General features: G+C 38.8%; 1 protein-coding gene, 2 non-coding genes and 1 pseudogene across 3 annotated transcripts; 3 read left to right on the top strand and 1 right to left on the bottom strand.

The window, feature by feature from the left end:
* Positions 1–1,962: 1,962 nt before the first annotated feature.
* On the top strand, positions 1,963–2,034 carry Trnaq-uug (transfer RNA glutamine (anticodon UUG)). The gene has a single exon. It is a non-coding gene; the product is annotated as a tRNA-Gln (tRNA).
* A 138-nt stretch (positions 2,035–2,172) lies between these two features.
* LOC128215587 (histone acetyltransferase KAT6B-like) lies at positions 2,173–10,656 on the bottom strand. The gene is made up of 8 exons (XM_052922297.1): positions 9,123–10,656; positions 8,480–8,687; positions 7,558–7,670; positions 6,903–6,984; positions 5,806–5,910; positions 5,211–5,241; positions 4,735–4,852; positions 2,173–3,613 (listed from the first exon to the last, which is right to left on the bottom strand). Exons 1-8 carry the CDS (start codon positions 9,840–9,842, stop codon positions 3,479–3,481), a joined length of 1,512 nt encoding a protein of 503 aa, XP_052778257.1. The 5' UTR covers positions 9,843–10,656; the 3' UTR covers positions 2,173–3,478.
* Positions 10,657–15,581: 4,925 nt separating this feature from the next.
* Trnaq-cug (transfer RNA glutamine (anticodon CUG)) lies at positions 15,582–15,653 on the top strand. Its single transcript has one exon. It is a non-coding gene; the product is annotated as a tRNA-Gln (tRNA).
* Positions 15,654–16,876: 1,223 nt separating this feature from the next.
* Positions 16,877–17,941, top strand: LOC128215185 (heat shock 70 kDa protein-like; annotated as a pseudogene).
* Positions 17,942–20,978: the final 3,037 nt, after the last annotated feature.

Raw genomic sequence — 20,978 nt, 5'->3', positions numbered from 1 at the left:
TTACCCCGAAAATCATATTTTAAAAAAAAACTGTGTTTCTATATAATATATAATAATGTTAAATGAAATATATTAGCTGCAGTAGTTCTGGTGTTTTTATTGCAAAATAAGGCAGAGTTATTGGCAAAATTCATAAATTGTCATTTTCATTTAATTTTTCCAACATTTTACCCCAAAAATCATTTTTTGCGCCATATAATTGTTCTATGATTTAAGTATATTAAATATGTTGCCTGATATGACATAAATTCATCAAAATTATTTTTGTGCAGTTTTCTCCATTTTTTGTTCAAAAATCTCCGTTTGTATACATTGAATAGAGAACAGAGGTGTTGAAGCACTGCTTCAACACCTCTGAGAATGAGTATAGTATAGTGCACGCTACCACAATGTATATAGACTATAACACAGGTTCAAATTTACAGATAGAGAATAGTGCACGCCACCACAATGTATATAGACTATAACAGAGGAATTGATGTAAAGTTTCAAAATCTCTGGTTGATACATTGCATAGAGATCAGGGGTGTTGAAGCACTGCTTCAACACCTCTAAGAATGAATAGAGTATAGTGTACGCTTCCACAATGTATATAGACTATAACAGAGGAGTTGAAGTAAATCTTCAAAATCTCTGGCTGTATACATTGTATAGAGAACAGGGGTGTTGAAGCACCGCTTCAACACCTCTTGACAATGAATAGAGTATAGTGCACACTTCCACAATGTATATAGACTATAACAGAGGAGTTGAAGTAAATCTTCAAAATCTCTGGCTGTATACATTGTATAGAGAACAGGGGTGTTGAAGCACTGCTTCAACACCTCTTGACAATGAATAGAGTATAGTGCACGCTTCCACAATGTATATAGACTATAACAGAGGAGTTGAAGTAAATCTTCAAAATCTCTGGCTGTATACATTGTATAGAGAACAGGGGTGTTGAAGCACTGCTTCAACACCTCTTGACAATGAATAGAGTATAGTGCACGCTTCCACAATGTATATAGACTATAACAGAGGAGTTGAAGTAAATCTTCAAAATCTCTGGCTGTATACATTGTATAGAGAACAGGGGTGTTGAAGCACTGCTTCAACACCTCTTGACAATGAATAGAGTATAGTGCACGCTTCCACAATGTATATAGACTATAACAGAGGAGTTGAAGTAAATCTTCAAAATCTCTGGCTGTATACATTGTATAGAGAACAGGGGTGTTGAAGCACTGCTTCAACACCTCTGATAATGAATAGAATATATACCGTGCACAGTATATACTGGTATAGAATATAACACCAGTGTATGTACTGTCACGGTGTATCGTGCATATCCATATAGTGTATAGAGTCTATGCACTGTGTTGATATAAGATCTCAATCTCAACTTGGTCTAAGCATTCTAGATTTAATATTTTTTTCTAGATTCAAATAATTCACTGTTTTAACAATTGAGAATGGTCCAAAAAACGAATACAAAATGATTGACATCCTATGTAGAATATAGACACCAGAAGTCCTTACTAAGGAGGCTTTGGTGTCTATTTTCTATTTAGGATGTCATTCATTTACCATTCGTATTTTTTCCTGAAAGCTAGATAACTTTACGTACTAAGGCTTGACGCTTAACATTGAATCGATTTTGTATGGCCTTATTTAATATACATAAAGATTTCACATTTCCCGATTATCAATAGGAATATAGCATTCGTTCTAACGGGTAAAAAAACCTCATCAGCAAGTTTCAGTTGCGTGTGTAAAAAAAGTCAAGAGTAGGTCCCGCCGAGATTTGAACTCGGATCGCAGGTTTCAGAGTCCTGAGTGCTAACCATTACAGCACGGGACCTCCGCGGGATCAATGATGAGTGAGTTTTAAAAAAGGTATTTTAGACAGGACATTATATTTATGTAGAATATCACTAAACTACCAATACAGTTGTCATGTTGCACAATATTAGGCGCTGAGGTCCCGTGGTGTAATGGTTAGCACTCAGGACTTTGAATCCTGCGATCCGAGTTCAAATCTCGGCGGGACCTTGATTTTTTTTGTCGAAACAATGCTTCAACTAACCTAAGGCCTGACGCTAAACACAGAGTCGATTTGGTATGGCCTAAATGAATACACATATATTTCACGTTTCCCGATTATCAGAAGGAATGTAACATAACAATTAATCAATTTAACAAAAAAGTTTTATTAACTTGAGCAGAAAAACAAAATAAAAGTAAACGGAATCTCGTATAACAATTTTAAATTCATGAATATGCATAGACAATCAGGGCATGGTAAACAAATACAGTCAAACCCCGTTGGCTCCATTACCTCGCTTGGCTCGATTACCTCGGTGGCTCGAATTGGATGTAAATGGCCGATTTTTTTATACTGAAGGTAATTATTCCCGCTTGGCTCGAATTTCCGAGCCTGTCCTTGTGAGTTCGAGCCAACGGGGTTCCACTGTATGTCAAAACATACTACAGTTATGCCAAACTATCACTAGTACAACTGATGTTTTGCTTCTTCAAAAAACACGCACACACAAACACACTTTCATAATGGCATGTATGACCATATGGTCATCAGTAAGTTTTGTCTTAGATCGGACTAACGTTTTTAAAGGCAGCCATGTTCATTTAAAAAAGAAAAGTTACCTACTCGACGAAAATGTATAAAAAATAACAACAATACAAATATCTAATTTGGAATCGGAGAAAATTCACTTATATAACATTAGCCTTTATACATGTTGTTTTTCTTTAATTGGCCCGTACGTATACGTGGCCTGCCATTTCCCATTTAAGACAAGCGCCAAAATATCATAGTGCTCATAAAAGTCAAATGCGTTAAACATGAAAACGCATTAAAAAATACAACCTATATTGTGCGCCTTCATTTTTAGCATGGTTTATGATTAAACAAGTTCAGAAGAAGAAGTGTATCAGTTAAGTATTTTACTAGGATTAAAGAAGCATTTGCGCTTGGCTGCCTTTAATTAATGTATACACGTGAAGTGATAGCTACACAACCTGATTGACAATATTAAACAAATAGGACAAACATTGTGCCGATCTTAAACAGTGAAATCGTAATCTAATAATGCTCTTTTTCGTCAGTTCTCATTAGTTGCTTAACTAAATCTGCCCTATGTTCATTTTTAAGGTTGACAGTCGCCTATGTTAAGAACGTTTCCAAACGTTCTTATTTACATCGTGCTTTCACTGCAAGCGCGGCGGAACCAAAACCGGAAACGTTAGTCACAAACATCCCTATTGGCCGTGGATTAGATTACAGCAATCTCTGCTGTACTGCCCTTCGTTATGATTTGAACATCCTTACATCCAAAACAAACCCTCGCAAGGCAATGTAAACAAAACGATTTAAAGTTCTTCACCGGAATTTCAAATGTTTCAATGTCTGATTAGTTCAAAACTATTTTGTTCATTCATCAGCGAACAGTTTAAAGTCATGTGACTACTAGGTGGGTCACGTGTTCGAGATTCCCGTGGTCTGGAGTTTCATCACGTGTTTGTAGATCTTGAGGGCGGGGCCAAGTTTGAGTGACAGCCCTTGTAGAACGTCAGATCTCTTGAGCAGCAGTAGTGATTGACCGTCAATCTCCTGAAAAATAAAACTCGTTGCTAAAATAAATGAAATATAAAAAAAACATTCTGCAGATAATTCTGAAAGAGGGGTGCCTTTGAGCAGCAGCAGTAGCAGCAGCACCAACACCAGAACAACCACCGCCTACAGCAACATCACCAACACCAGAACAAACACCAACTACAGCTGCAGCAGCACCACCACCAACAACAGCAGCCTCACCAAGACTATCACTTACAACAGCACTGAAAACAATGACATTAAATTTATATGACGCACGGCAATTGGTTACCCTAGCAACCAAGAAAAAATACAACGTAGTTCTCATATTGAAGGACCGTTAGAGATGGTTGGTGAAATCTCTCAACGACCTCTTGCGCAGGCGTAAAATATGTTTTCAAGGCTTATGAAATATCGCACTGAAAATGTGTTTTTCTATATCGAATAAAATCGTGTATTGTTCTGTTTTGTTCTGTTCTGTATACAATGCTTTTCAGTAAGATGATCAGAATTGTGGCATATTCCGTGAGACTCCAGTGTAATAACTTTATTGCTAAACTTATTCTAAATCAAACTTTTGATAATATATTCCATGATCCATGAGGACGTCATGGATTCTTGTAACATTATTGATATTTGTCTCTAAGATATTTGCATCAAGAAATATAGCAGATTTCGAAAATACAAGAACCTGCAATATTGTTGCAGAAATTTAAGAAATCTCTTTCTCCCGTAACCCCCCACTCCGCTTCCCCTCCCCTAAATGGGGTTCGGGTAGGACCATACAAAGCATGTTTTCATTGTGGCTTTATCATGTCCCGAATGGCTAAAAATAAAATGCTGCAACGTTTTTGTCAAGTGATATTAAAGGTATGACATCAATATATTTAGGCAACAATGAATAACTGATTTGTTTGTTCAATTCACTCTCTCTAGTGGTCATTTATCCGTGTTTTATTACGGATTTAATAAGCATTCTATCTCTACCTCCGGTAACCTCTTCCCCCCCCCTTCCCCTCCCCTAAAATGGTGCTCGGTTAAGTCTATACAAAGCCTGTTATAATTGTGACCTAATCATATTTTCCGAATGACTTTTAAAGATTCAACGGTCAAAGGGAGGCAACTTCAATTTTGTGTACCTGTTCTTTGAACGAGTCGGCCTGATCGGGAAATCCCTTTCCCCGGAAGAACCTGGCTACGTCATCAGTATCCCAGCTGGCGGCGTCAGGATACGCCTCTTCCGCTTCCTCAGACGCCCTGTGAGCGATACGAATTATAACAATTTCTTGGTAATTTTGAAAAAATGTTATATTGAGAGATTAGTAAAAACTACTTCTCGAGTTGTCTCCTTGAAGCTGCACCAAATAAGCATAACCGTGATACATAACGGAATGGTGATATTATAATGTTTGATGCGAATTCATCATACGTGGTATTAACGTCGCAATCAATGATAAAGCTAGTAAGTGATAACTGGTACGCAGTTGTTGTAATCACGCGGAATGATGCATGTTGCTTCGCTAACATAGTTTTACTTGTATTAGAATTGCTACAAGCAACGGTTACAATATTGATTTTGAATGTATACGTAGTGTAACTATAAAGCGTATCTTACCGATCACCGTTCCGAGCACTTGCGAGAGATTCTGTAACAAAGAGCGAGCGTTGAGTAAATGAATAATTAATACATTGATCAGTGAGGTAAAACAGTGCTACTAAAACGTGGTAGCGTGATATTGTAATGATATTTTTAACTAACGAACTTGACAAGCAAAACTATGGTGGCTGATTTCTGCCATTTCATATATTCACCGCGGAAGGGTGAAAAAGCAAGAACCTAGCACATGGCAGAGCAAAATGAGCCATGTGACGGGACAAAAATGCGCCAAGTGGCCTAGCGAAAACGCGGAATAATAATGTGGCACATTTTCATCCCGACATATGGCGCTTTTCCGCCGAACCAATTGGCACATTTTCATAAAGCCATATGGCGGGTTTTCGCATGTTCGCCTTTTTGCCGCAAAAGTGCGAAATAACGAAACATAAGTACAGCAAGATATTGCGGGACAACATATACAATACTATAAAACAGTGGATAAGAGCGCCACACACACACACGCAAACACGCGCACGCACACGCACGCACGCACACGCACGTCAAATTAAGGAAACAGTCCCCATAAGCCACGTCCTCGATCAGTCTTACATACCGGAGTCCGTTTTCATGGTGCTATCCACGACGTTTGTAAAGACGTTTTCCTCGACGTCATCGATCTGAACGCCATCCATAACACAGTCGTTACAGACCCACTTCCCTGAAACACGTCAGATGCCGAGATGGATTATGCACAAAGGATGAACACCGGTGAAATAATGCTAATAAAGAGTGTCACGGAATTACATGTAGTACATTTATGGTAATAGTGACTGCATGTTAATCACCAATAACGTCTGTGTAACAGCAGAGAAAATTGCCCGATCGGGATAAATGGGATTTCCCTTCAGTGTTTCCCGATTATTTCCCGAACGGTAACTTTTGTCAATGTATTGCCCGAGTGGGAACAAAAGATTATTTTTATTAAATGTTCAATGCATACGGATCTTAGTCTAAGGACAATCTTAAACTATTTTTGTATAATGGAAACATAGATTGAACATCATACCGTTTAGCTGTGTTTGTAATTTCCCCATTTTTGAGATGTAGAGATGTTTTTAAGATATTTCCCAATTTGGAAACAAAACCAACCAGGTAGTGAAAACCAGTGTTACCGTTTTATTGCCACTATTACTAATGATAATTTTTTCACAAGAATGGCACATGTTTGACCCTCAATATCTAAAGTTTGGGGAAATTTAAGCAAATCTGAACGCTAGGAACAATTATACATATCTTTCTAGCACACAACCTTAGTTTTATATTTTCGGTAAACTGAATGTCCTCAGGCACAGGCCAATTTGACTAATGTATACGAACACGTATTTGGTTTCCCGATTGGTCAATAAACTGACTAAAGTGCCCTGATCGGGAAACCCTTAAGAGTTTTTAGTCTTCAAAAAGATGTCATACAAAAGGTTTTACGCGGAAAGGGCATATTTCAATTCAACTAGCGAGAGGAAAAATTAACGGAACACGACATATTCATTATATAATCCAGCATCTTTGGTATTTACTTTACGTGTAACCGGCTAAGTCTTTTTACTGGTTAAATGAAATGAGTTTTATAGACTTAAACTGTTATTCAACCGGATAAGACTCAACAAAGTTTGATAATTGCATAAAGAAACACGTGCAGTTCTTAAGTTCTACCTTGCGGCTTGTCCACGACTTCCGGCACGTGACACTGCATGTGGTAACCCTTGTCACACGCGTCACAAAACAACATCAGGTCCTGAAAAAGCCAATTTCAGTCATGTCCTTGTGGCTATTGGTCCATATTCGCTATAAGTTGAAATTGTACACAACATATTTAAAAAATACAAGTACCCAATGCACAAACATATTTAATGATACAAGTATTTAATACACATTATCAAAACGTCTATGCTGGCATTTACATTTGTCGCAAACGTAGAGCGCTGAAACTTGTCAGGTATATAAACAAGATACGGCACCCGAATCATCACGGAATAAGAGATCAATTATAAATTATTTCCTGGGACTTGCGAGTCCCATGGGTAAACGTTTTTCACTCGCCAATTGACCAATGCGGCGAGCGAGTCGCAACTTCGTATAAGAGAGCAATGTAAAGAAATTATTTCATTGTCTGCCAAAACAGGACAAAATTAAAGTCCAGACAAGAAGGTGTGATGCAGACGCCGTCAGTCACTGACCCCGACAACAATTCGCAATGCTATACTGAAGCCAGTGACCCATTACTAACCACCAGTCGAGATATGCATGAAGCATTGTTTCAATATACAATGTATTTTTTATAATATTTAAAATAACTGTTGTGCCGTACCGGGTCGTCGGGATCCGTGCATAAACAGCAAACTTTACAGTCAATACACTGCCAGTCAGTGTTCCGAGCCCGAGCCGCCAGTTCCGGTGAGTAGTTCATACAAGATGGGTGCGCTAAAAATAAATTAACTACATAAAGGTTTGTTATTTCTACAAAACCTGACACTGACTCATTGTTCCCAGCCGGGTGGTCCGTGCCGGAGAGTAGTTCATACAGGATGGATGCGCTAGAAATTAAATAATCTGCATGGACGTAATTGTAAGTAATTGATACATAAGCACTAGTGCCGGCAAGTAGTTGATATCGGATTGGTGCGCTGGAACGAAACTTAATGAACGTATGTTATTGATACACAGTCACCCGGTGTTCCAAGCTCGAGCCGCTGGTTCCGGTGAGTAGTTCATACAGGATGGGTGCGCTGGAACGAAACTACATGAGCGTATGCAATTGATACAAAGTCGGTCAGTGTACCGAGCCGCCAGTTCCGGTGAGTAGTTCATACAGGATAGGTGCGCTGGAAAATATATCAATCTCATGAAGGAATTGATACACAGTCAGTCGGTGTTCCGAGACCGAGCCGCCAGTTCCGCCAAGTAGTTGATAAAGAACGGAGGCGCTCGAAAATATTTCAAACACATGTATGTACAGTATGTAATTTATACACAGCCAGCCGCGTGGCCAGTGTTGCGAAAGTGGTTCATAAATAACCGGTAACCTTATAATTACTTCCATAGTGAAATGATAATCACGGCTAACCTATTTTGTAACCCTATACAGCGGTACTTTTTATAGGTTTGACACCATTAGAAGTATTGAGAAGTACAATCAAAAAGATCTTATATATATTTAGTACACGCCACATTGTGTATGTAAAAAGGTGACATATATTGCCCCCTGGGTTAAAATACCAAAACTTTCGCACCTTTCGCGTTACAGTCTTTACAAAAGAGCAGCTCTTCGCGCTCCCCACGTTTGTTGTTTTCGGACGTCTGCTGGCAGAAATCGCACAGATGCGGGGGCATTTCCGGTACCGGGGCGCTCTCCGGTTCCACACCCGCAATCGCCGCCATTTTGCCGCCGCCGCCACTTCCGGTTCCCGCCCAGCTGAAGCTGCGAACCATGTTATCGTGCTACAATGAAATACAGTTATACATGATGTGCATAACCGGATGGTTTGACAACAATGACCCGCGGCTAATTGAATATACATGTAAACATAATAATTTGAAGTTTCCAGTCTTCTTTAAATTATTCGCATAGCACATAAAGATTGAATAACTCTGAGATAATATTTTTTATTTAACATATTAATTATTGTTGCTTAAGATTGTATATCCCTTGTGGTTGATTGAAAACATATAAATGTTAATATAATATAGCACGATACACGCGAAACCGCGAATTCAGCTAAAACAAATCAATATTAATAGCCAGACAGTCGTGATTGTTTACTTTTCCACTGGTATTTACTTTATCAGTGATGTTTTATTTATATATCTTGTACTTATACGAATGTTCGCCCAAAACTTTCGGTTTCGGTTTCAAGGTGACGCAATTACGCGTACTTTCCGTTTAGGGGGCCGACCCCGTTTGGACACGACAGCCGGCGGAGGCGGCTGCGGCGTAACGTCCTCTTCAGCTTCCGGGGAGTCCGGGGAATCCGATTCCGTTCTTAGCAGGAAGTTGCCGTTTTTAAGTAGTGTAACGTTTCCTGCATCCACCTCCCGCTGCAACAACCAGTGAATCGGGTAGGGCCCAATGTCCCCATGTTTAGATGCTATCCACAGCTCAATATCCGTGGAGCTCACGCCGTCATTCTCTGTCCATTTTGCAGAGCTTTCATTTTCCTTTTCGTCCACATTTTCGCCCCCATTGCTACTGTGTGTACTTTCGGTATCCAAACTGTGATAGCGTCTTTTGTCTAGGAGCGCATTGATCGCTTCATTTATTCGTTGACTAGCCCCTTTAGAATTTAGCACATTTGACACATAAGCTCGTTTCTTGGCCTTTGTGGCGTTTCTGTAGCTTGTTCCACGTTTATATACAACTTTAATCACAGTTCCGTCGTCTACAAGTTTTTCTAAATGCGCTTCCGCATCCTTACGATCTAACCCATGTTTTCTCTCCACAAAATGACAAATACGCTCCAAATCAGGTCTAGCTTTCCTCTGACGTAGTTGATCAATTATCGATAATATCCACGTCCGAGCGCTTTCATGATCAACCCAACGAGAAGAAGCCATTTTATACAAGTTTTCCAAAATTATAGTCACCGTCCATACCATAAACAACGATATATATTTAGTTCTTTTTACTTCCCATACATATAAACATTGACACGACTTAATAAATCACGCATGCGGGAACGCACCGCAATGCATTATGGGTCTGGCTTTATCGCATTCTTGTTTAGATCACGCGAAGTGTGTCACGATGATATTTAATCGTATACGACTCCTGTATTATCAAATCACACTCACAAACTGCCCATTGCTACTCACAAGATCAATATCTCTTTTGTTCCGATAAAATCAACTTCCTTTAGTCCAAAACAATGAAGAAATCCGTCTTTCTTTCACAACATAACCTGCGATTAAACATGCCGGATATTAGCGCGCGATATTTACTTCTGTGTGTAAAGGGCGACTGTGTGTATACACGCTCACAAGTTTTATACTAGCTGATAATAGTATGATCCGTTTCTCTGCGTGTGATCGCTAAACCTATAATATAAATGGCTGGCGTTTTACTGTATTGATATATATATTACCATGAAATACGTGTTTGTTTTCAGGTATTTAGTTCACATAACCACTAAGAATACATGAGGAAACACCGCACTTCACTTACTTAAACCTAAACGCGCAGTTGTGCATTCGATTATAAACAGTCAGTCATATGATCTTATTTTTATGCCAATTCCCCTTTTTAAAATGGCAAAATATAAATCTATTTAACACATCTAAAAATGTTTCAAGCTTAAATCCGCACATAAAAAGACGCAACTTTGTATTTTATTTTCTTTAATCGCTGTTTTTCCGTGTGGTTTAGCAAGGAAATTAGTCTTAAATATTAAACACTGCATTTGAAACAGATCGTTTTTACCATACTTCTTCTTATAATTACTCGTCAATAAATGCTTCATATTTACTAGCCTGAGACGTTGTAATACATTGATGATTAACAGGGGCGGGTCCAGGAACTGACGTTAGAGGGGGCATAACTATTAGGGGCGCAACCTTTTGACATGCGCCCCTCCTTCGGAACTTAAGTTTATGGCATAAACTGTTTGCATAGGGATTTTGGATTACTCCATCAAGTAAAATTGTAGTCGGAAATGATGCATTCTGAGCGTATTATTAATATTATTTTCTCCGATATGGACATAAAAAGTAAACTTGACGTTTTAGAGGGGGCGCGGGCCGGGTGCGCCCCCTCGAATCCCGCTTGTGATTAATAAATCACCCAATTAATCTACCATATGAACTGGAAAAAAACCCGAACAGGAACATACTCAATTCAGTGAACACGGCCCTCAGGTCCGGGGGTATACCGGGGAAATGGGCCGTGTTTTTACCTTCCAGGTAGCCCCGCAGTGCCGGGTGAATGCGGTGGTTTTGAGTTTTCGCCAAATATAGCGGGAAATGGGCCTTACCTAGAGTCCCTTGGGTGCGGGGGCATTTAGGGGGGGGGGTATCACGAGCAATTCGTCCCCACAGGGCGGAGACTTTGCCCGGGCTAGGCTGGACCGAAAGTCAAAGTCCCCGCTATTCAACGGACCTGGGGGGGGGGGGGCGTGGTTACAATTGACTGGTGCAATACTAATCTCCATTTCCGCTTCGCGCCTATTTCAATTAACAATTAAATCTTTTGTTTGCAGAATTATCTAAGTAATTATCATTTTTATACAAAAATAAATAAATCGTAGCTATGAATGGTATGGCTTCTTTGAATGGTTTGTAGACAGGACTTATCTATTATATTGAGATGCGGCTTGAATTAGCAGAGAAAGAAAATGGTTTATATTGACTTTGAGAAAACATAATTGCTAACATAAAACCCGATGAAGATTGATAATTGAAATTTGCTATTTTTCAGAATCTATTTTTTTTTCAGTAAATGTATGATAATCTTTTCCAATGAACGTCAATTATCTGATTAAGCGTTATGCCAGTATATATTGTTACAAGATTTCAATAGTCAGCCATGTAATGGTTATATAACCATTTATTTTATGTAAGTTTAACTTTATCTGTAACTTTTTAGTGGTCTACATACTATGTGTAAACTACCAATCAATTGGGCCAGCCATATATCTACCGCTTCACCTGATTATAACCAATAACGACTGAAATGTGAGTTCCGGCGGTTCGATTTACATTTCAGAGGTTGGGCCAGTTGACTAATACTCTCAAACACAATGCTGGTTATAAGATTATTACAAACAATCTGTATTTGAAATATTCTGCCATCACAATGGACAAAACATAACTTCGAACACTAATGATTTCAATGAGCCGCACCAATATCTAATAAAACCTCATGTGTGTGGATATTCTGATGAGTGTTTGCTGTAATGTGCATACAATAATGAATCATTAAATTATTATATTATTTGTATTTTGTTCAACAATATTTCAACTATAAATAATTCTGCATAAATTCAATTGAGACACAACTTAAAACTCATATGTAAATGTTTGGCAATAATTGGCTACGGCGATCTTAAACAAGGGCAGCAACAGAATCTGTTTGCGTTAGAGCAGGCGCCACATAGAGGATGCATCTTTCGACGTGGGCCATCTTCCCCAAAACCAAAAATGTATATGGTCAAGTTAAGTAGGTTTATGGGAAAGATGGTCCCCCAATAAAGGCACGTTGGCTAACTTTACTTTGGAATTGTTCAATGTGGTGTAATCAACTTGTTTTTTACTCCGATACTGATAAAAAATGTTCCCTTTGACAATTGGTTGCCTACCCCGCCCCTATCACTAAATCATTGATCCGCTAGTGTTTAAAATACATATATGTTGTCGGACAGACAAAAATAGCATTAAGCCGTTCCAAGCTGATCGACGCAGAACAGAACAGAACTTTATAAAATACGCGATATTTTAATTTATCATCTATACTTAGATGCTAAACTAAATAGATAAAGTTTTTTTTTTATGCGAATCGTTATCCAAATCGTAATAGAAACCTTATAGCGCGTGAACATTACCGCACAAGTTAGCTTCACCATTATCAATTTCTTACATAGCATATTCAATAACCGAATAAATAACAATACTTTCTATCCCATTTATTGAGTTTGCACCAGTATTTACGTTTATATCTATACTATAAATAGTACCTATGTTACCGGCTTTCACAGGTGCATTTGGTTTATTTTTCACACAACGAAAATATATGAACTATACTTATCATAAACGAACAAGTGTAAATTATATTTAAAAAGTGATGTCCAATACTGGTTTCTTTGACGTTCAACTGGATGTGATACAGGGTGAGCTCTGTCTCCCTTTCACTTCATACCGTATAAACTATCGGATCCAGGGTGCTACCCGGCTCGCCCCCCCCCCCCCCCTCAAATCGTTCATTGTTATTTCTTTAATACAGAAGAGAAAAGTAATAAAATACGCTCAAAATGCTTTATTTCGGACTAGAAATTGTTAAAATGTACTTGAGGGATTACCCACTCCCCCGCCCCTGCCAAAACTTTGAACCAAATAGATTTCGGTACTGAAAGTGGGGCGCAAGTCAAAAAGTAACGCCCATAAGTAACGACCCCCCCCCCTCTTTCGTTAAATCCGTCCCTAATATAAACGATACTAAAGAGTATATACATATTATTATTTGCTGATGGTTACGTTATCTTTACTTTTCCAGTAAGTCTACATTACAAATTAAAATGCAGTCCATCAAATTCCTTTTCATAATGTATAATGTATTAGCGGTTTAAAGGGGATAGGTGTTCAAGGCTGGTGTGGTGGTGTTGGTGGTGGTGTTGGTGGTGTTAGTGGGGGGAGGGGTATTTGAAAACTAGTTATCCACATAAGTAGGCTGTATCATGTCAACATGAGGGATGAATATAAAAATGCATTTACATGTCCCATATCAGATTTTTGATAATGGACATGGTTTTCCCAAACTCCTCTTCCCAAAGTTGACCTACATGTATATTGGTTCTCGTGGAGGGGGCGCTTGACTCCAACTCCGTTCCTGGGGCCGCCCCAGAAATGGGCGTGAATACATTTTGCTTTTTTATGTTAAAGATTCCATTATAAATTTACTATGACAGATTTGTTATACATGTCAAGTGACCGAAATGACAAATAGTGTTATGTTATTGTATGGCTAAGCCTTAAAGCCATAAACTCGTTTGTTTTCATTGTTTTGTCAAAAATATTGATCAGAGAACGTGTGTTTTTGCAAAGACAACATGCGCGAACCAAACTACAAATATTTCTCAATCACATTTTTGCCTGTATGATATTTATACGGGGTGCGGACCGAAGAATTGACGTTGGAGGGGGCGTAACTAAGGGGCACAACCTTCTGACATTCGACCCCGCAGAACCAAGCCAGAATTTGTTTAAAATGTTGGCAATGTGATTTGGGTGTACTCCCCCATATTTATATCCCCCACCATGAACCTGCTAGTCACAGTACACTAACATGAATAACACTTTTGGACATTGCTAGATTAAACGCTATTTATTTTAACTGTTTTCAACTGTTGTTAAGAAAGTTAAATCAATGTATGGTCGTGGATACGAAGTCACGTGAAAGTGTGTTCTCGTGTTGTGTGTGTGTGTGGGGGGGGGGGGGGGCGAAGAGTCCGAAGAAAACCAACATGTCCGGCTTGGTGACCACCAGCTAAACTCATATGCGCCCAGGTCGGTAATCGAACCCAGATCGCATTGGTGAGACGCGAGTGCACTAACCACGGCGCTAACCGGACATCCAAAACATAGCTCTACAGTGTTAAAATGCACGTACGATATGATATAAAACCATTTCCAATGAACGATATGATATGCTTATATATCAATTGTACTTCAAATAACGCAGGTAGCTACATTTACATGCAATTTTCAACCACGATCACAGAAGAAACATGTCCACGGGAATAAGATTTTTCAGGTGTTTTAAGTACAATTTATCATTAATGTGTCATACATTTAACGAATTTATTTAAAGGGAGCCGGACAGTGACTCCACGATTACCTTTATTTAGTGTGTATTGCATGAACTATCAACGACTAACAGTTTGTTGTTGAAACAACTTAGTATAACGTCACTGCTGCACCTTGGACCGATAAACGATAAAATTGATAACATTTCTTAAGGCTAAGGGAGTACCCCGGAAACCCCACTGCCAATACTTTGGAACAAACAAATTTCAGTTCTGAGACAGGGGCGAAAGTTAAAAGGTTACGCCCCTCAGTTACGCCCCCTCGAACGTCAAATCCTGGAGACGCCCCTGTAACATAGGAAAAAATTCGGTTAATTTTTGTTGGGGAGTTTGAACCGATGAACTATAATCATTTAAATGATTTAATCAGTATGCAATACTGAACGTGATCTACCACAGGTTTACGAATTATTAGAAGATACATTGACCTTAAACATGCAAAAACACGCCATTATGACTAGGATGTTATTTCAAAAACTGAGAAGATTTTTTGTTTAGCTAAGCGATTATAAAACCACAATGACCACAACACTAAAACAACCCATCAAGTCCTATACAATGAACACCTACCTCTGGAATTAAGACTACAGCAACATAACTATCAACATAACTACAACAACCTCTAAACCAAATGTAAGTCATCTGAAGTAAATACTGTGTGTAACATCGTTTCACTATTCGTCCACCTGCAGTCGCACATTCGCCTTCACATGACACTTCCTCCTTAAAGCTGGAACAGCCTCTTTGTTATTTTTGAGATTCTAAATCCGAATTTTTTAGACAATTTTCAAAACTTCAATTTTGTAATGTATCTAGAGGGTCAGAAGGTCCCGTGGTGTAATGGTTAGCACTCAGGACTCTGAATCCTGCGATCCGAGTTCAAATCTCGGCGGGACCTGTTTTATTTTTTTTGCTCGGCTGATGTCATTCTGTAGAATGATTTAGTTTTCGGTTAAAGTGACATTAAGTACATTGGTGCTTTAAACAGCAGTTAAATTTTATATTTGCTTTATGAAATACGTCAAAGGTAAAATATATATTTAATAATTTAGAAAGCCTCTGAGGAAAGCAACCGCCGAAATTTCATTTAGCCATATATTGGGTCCATTAAATGGGTTATTTTGAAGGTCGCGCATGCGCGCTGGCCAGCGTAAAGGCATTTCGCGCTCAACACTAAGAAAGTTAGCAATCATTTTTGTTTTTCTAAATGAATAAGACGGCTGTCAAGGAGAGTAAGACTTGAAACATTTATATCAACACGGCGTATACAAGGGGCCAGTATAACTATTTGCAAATGGATCTTTTATCAATTCTTTTTTATTCGGCAATATCCCAAGTCAACTGTTTTGTTCAATAGGAAGAACAAAAGCTTGTACAAATTATAATATACATTAATACCAAGCGAACAATGAAAAGGTTTTTTTTTAAATATAACACTTAATCTTGTTTAAAGTTCATAACGTTTCTTTTTCGTCCAAAGTAGAATTGGGTAGCATATTTCAATCGAAATAAACGACGCTGTAAAAGATCTAAAATACTTTATGGAAGATATAATAATTGAGTTTATTTTCTTTCAATTTTTCTACGATACGGGAGAATACTCAATTGATACCAAGTCATCCAATTTTTGATTTATCTCCCTTGATGATAAAAATATAGACATATATGTTAACATTATAGTACCTTATGGATTGTTACCCTTGGCTCTGAAACTTTTGAACGGCGCGGGATAAGATCCGTGTAATGATGTGAATCATCCCGAAACACTGTTAAAGTATTTATAAAACCGAGGCTGCTTCAGTGTAGGCATGTTAACAAAACAAAGCGTCAAGGAAAATTTAAAACGAACAACTTCAACTACAAAGCGAAATCACTGTATAACTTTGGCGTATAAGATTATACATATTTTACGTTGTATAAACGTTTGCATTTGATAATCTTGAAAAACTACCGTTCGGAATGAGTATGAGAGAAGCTGCGATCGGTATCAACCTGGGCACGACCTACTCGTGCGTGTTCCCGCATGTGAAAATGGAGATCATCGCCAATGACTAAGGCAATCGCACGACGCCCAGGTATGTCACATTCACCGGCTCCAAGCGGCTGATCGGGGACGCCGCTATGAACCAGGCGGCCATAAACCCCACCAACTCGATCTGCGACTCCAAGCGTCAGATTATCCGGGATTACAGCGAACCAAACGTTCAGAGCGACATGAAGCACTGTCCAGCAGCACAGAACCAAGCATCAGAGATAGACTCCCTGTTTAAAGGTATTGATTTCTACACAAAAATCACGAGGGCAAGGCTTGAGGAGCTGTGCGCGGACCTTTTCCGGGTGACATTGGAACCAGTGGGGAAGGCGCTCCGGGACGCCATACTGGACAAGACTAAGATTCGCGAGGTGGTGCTAGTCTGCGGCTCCACATGCACCCCTAAGATACAGAAATCACTGCAGGACTTCATAAACGGCAAAAAGCTGAACAACTATATCAACCCGGACGATGCTGTCGCGTACGGGGCCACCGTGCAGGCCGCCATCTTGTCCAGCGATAGCTCTGACGCCATCAAGTACGTGCATCTTGTAGACGTGGCGCCGCTCTCACTTGGCATCGAAACGGCCGGAGGCGTAATGACGCGGCTCATCGAGCGGAACACCAAAATTCAGACAAAGGCCACACGTTCACGACCTACTCAGACAACCAGCCGGCGGTCATTTTTCAGATTTACGAGGGCGAGCGGGCGATGACCGAAGACAACAATATGTGCTCGGGCTGTTTGACTTCACGCGTATTCCGCCAGCGCCTAGAGGCGTCTCTCAGATCGAGGCTACGTTCGATATCGACGCAAACGGCATCATGAACGTGTCTGCTGAAGAAACAACCCACATTACGATCGCAAACGACATGAGGTGCTTTTCGAAGGAAGACATCGACGAGAAAACCGACATCTTTGACGAATGTATAAAGTGGATCGAAAATAACACGCTGGCGAAGCAGAAGAAGTCGATCACAAACTGGATGAACTCCAGAGACGACAGTGCTCCCCATTTTTGGTGAAGTTACATTGCGGACAGCAGCCGGGGAACACCAGAAACAGCGCCCCGGAAGTGGCGATCACCAAGGACCTACGGAAGTGTAACTGGATTGATAATGTCTCAAGAAACAATCTCCCTCCGTCATGGTGATGGTACATGGGGGCAGGCGGCCTGGAAACACCGGAAGAAGCGCCCCGGTAGTGGCAGGAGCCTTTGGTAGAGGAAAAGGACTGTAATACCCAACACACTGATAGACTTCTAAGCATTTTTAATGAAATTGTTTTAAGTATGTATATAACTTCTTTATCATTTACAAAGGAACCCCTGATCTATAAAAGAAATGTTTTATATAAAAAATATGTTATACATCTAGATAAATTTCCACTTCAAATTAGTACATAAGTGTATTTGAAACGTACAGTTTTAATAGCATGTGATAAACGATATGTATATGTATACTGTTATATTACATTTTATCTTACAAAGCATGTGCAATTGTAAATGAAATATGAAAATGTTTAATTGATAATATCTATGAAATTCGAGCATTTTCAACCATAAAAAGAAAAAAAAACAACAACATCAAGATACTCAATTATATGGATGACCTGGAATTATTCATAATCAGTTGCCGGCACTAAATGACACGTGATTTGTTAGTTTAGGTTATAGTTCGTGTATCTGATTCCAAATATTTAGAACGACAACGTGAAAGTGAGATAAAGTGAGTAGTAGTAAAAGGGTGGGAGCGATCTTAGGTTTTGGAGCCAAGCCTAGGTTTCATGTGGTATAGAGCGATCTTAGGTTTTGGAGCCAAGCCTAGGTTTCGTGTGGTATAGAGCGATCTTAGGTTTTGGAGCCAAGCCTAGGTTTCTTGTGGTATAGAGCGATCTTAGGTTTTGGAGCCAAGCCTAGGTTTCATGTGGTATAGAGCGGTCTTAGGTTTTGGAGCCAAACCTAGGTTTCGTGTGGTATAGAGCGATCTTTTACTCTACACCACATGAAACCTAGGCTTGGCTCCAAAACCTAAGATCGCTCCCACCCTTTTACTACTACTAAAGTGCCTCTGAAAAAAATGGAGACGGTGATAAAACTTAAACAAAAAAGTAGACCAATTAGATCCAATGTATTAAACGAGAACCAACAGAAAGTAGCCCATAAATTGAAATGCTACACCTATGCTTGATTAGTTGTCAAAAAAAAACCATTTGGCGTTATCTGCCCAACATTAATTACCAGGCCCCAATTTTTCGAAACTTCTTAAGCTTAACAAGAAGCTTATTTTAATTAGGCAAAATACAAATTTAAATCGAATTTGGATGAATGAAAGAAAAGTGGTTTATTATTTTTTCATCAAGTTAACTTCTATCAAAAGTATAAAAACTCTTCAAGACGTTAAATTTATGCAAATTATTGAAAAACACAAATAGTGAGCTTAGCTTAATCCTGTTATAAGGGACTTAAGAAGTTTCGAGAAATTGTGGCCAGACCAGTGTGCAATATTTGGCTCTGATAGCGCTTATTCTTTCGTCAAACTATTTTGGAAATTTCCTAATCAAAATATACGTTCCAGGCCTTTTTTAAATTTGAATAGCACATAAACTGTTATAAGTTTATAACGGAGAACTTTTGTTCTGCAGTATTTGATACACACAATGAATATGCTTGAGTTCAATTTTGCACAAATTGATTTCACAATCTACGAATCAGCAGACACAAATAACCTTAATATTATTTCACTATTTAGCATATATTTATGTATTAATATAATCTGGAAAAAAATCGTTTGAAGATCAGAATTCTTTCAAAGTACGAAAATAGCGGATTCGTTATAAGTCACTAATAAGTAGATCAAGTCAAAGATGCAATCCTACTCCCAAATTAGATTAACCATAATTAATTAATTGTTCTAATATACCAAAAAGGATGAATGCATGTCGAAAACAAAAGTTCCTGTGAAGGATACAGAGTTTAATTTGAAAGAAAGGTGCAGAAAACATGATATTTTTACCTTATGAGACCACAGAAGATCGCGCTAAATCTTGTAGCACTGACCAATACTTTTTGCGTTTTCAGCTATTACATTCACGGTTACAATGTTGTTATCAGTAATTAATATTTTCCATAAATGTATTATTAAGTAAGTAGTTACAGGTTTATACTCAAAATTTATGTTTGTAATAAATGTGTATGTATTGATTTTGAATAAGATTGTCATTAAAAGATCCAGCATAACTTGACAATGAAATCAAAGTACTTGAAGTACTGCATGGGACTGGTTCCCAAGATTGTCATGTTGCCTGGAGAGGCAGATTAAATGTTTTAACGGCATGTATATTTTCTAAGCTTATGAAATGTCAACAATTAAGATTATACCAGTAGTGAATACTCAACATTCCAAAAAAGACTACCCTCTATTCCTAAGCACCATGCGGTAAAATTACTAGGAACACTTTCATACTTGATAAACATCCCTTATTTTTATATAGTATATATTTACTATGTATGTACTGTGTTGTTTGTGGAGATTTGTGCTGTAGTTCCATGTTTCTGGTTGGTAATTAATTGTTTTGTGCTTTATGTCTTTGGCGTTGACCCTGTACCATTAAACGAGGTTAATGTTTAATCTTTCGACTACTGTGCTTGTTTCTGTCGTTATTTATATAAATATTGGCTCGGGTTCAAGTTTTCTATTGGTCACAGAACCTTGCTCTGAAGGTAACGGGTTCTATCTCACTCTAGGCCACTCAAAATGGACAGTCGTAGTAGTTTATACAGTGGAAATTGACTCCATTCCGCTTATTTATAACAATTGAGCTGAAAGATCAGTGTGAGTAAAATATGCTAGTTGAGCACAGGGCGGTTGTGGCGGATCCGCGGACCATCAGCCCAGGGGTCGCATGCTCGATCCCCAGTTGCATCACTAAAAATACTAATTGTCTCCCAGGAAGGACGTTAAATGGGGGTCTCGTGTGACATTGCTTTACAATGGTGTACTGTAATGAGCCAGGGTAGCTCTAACCAGAGTTACATTCTGTCTATGCACTATGCTCCAAAAACTTTAAATGACTAACAATCTTATTAAAGCACTCGCCGAATGGGCCAGAGTGCGAGTACAAATGAGCTTACACACCACCGAGCACAGGATCATTTAATTTAAATTCACACCTGTGACTTAAGAAAATTC

Source organism: Mya arenaria, chromosome 13 (assembly GCF_026914265.1).
Source record: "Mya arenaria isolate MELC-2E11 chromosome 13, ASM2691426v1".
Classification (NCBI taxonomy): domain Eukaryota; kingdom Metazoa; phylum Mollusca; class Bivalvia; order Myida; family Myidae; genus Mya; species Mya arenaria.
This window is presented reverse-complemented; position numbering and strand designations above follow the sequence as displayed.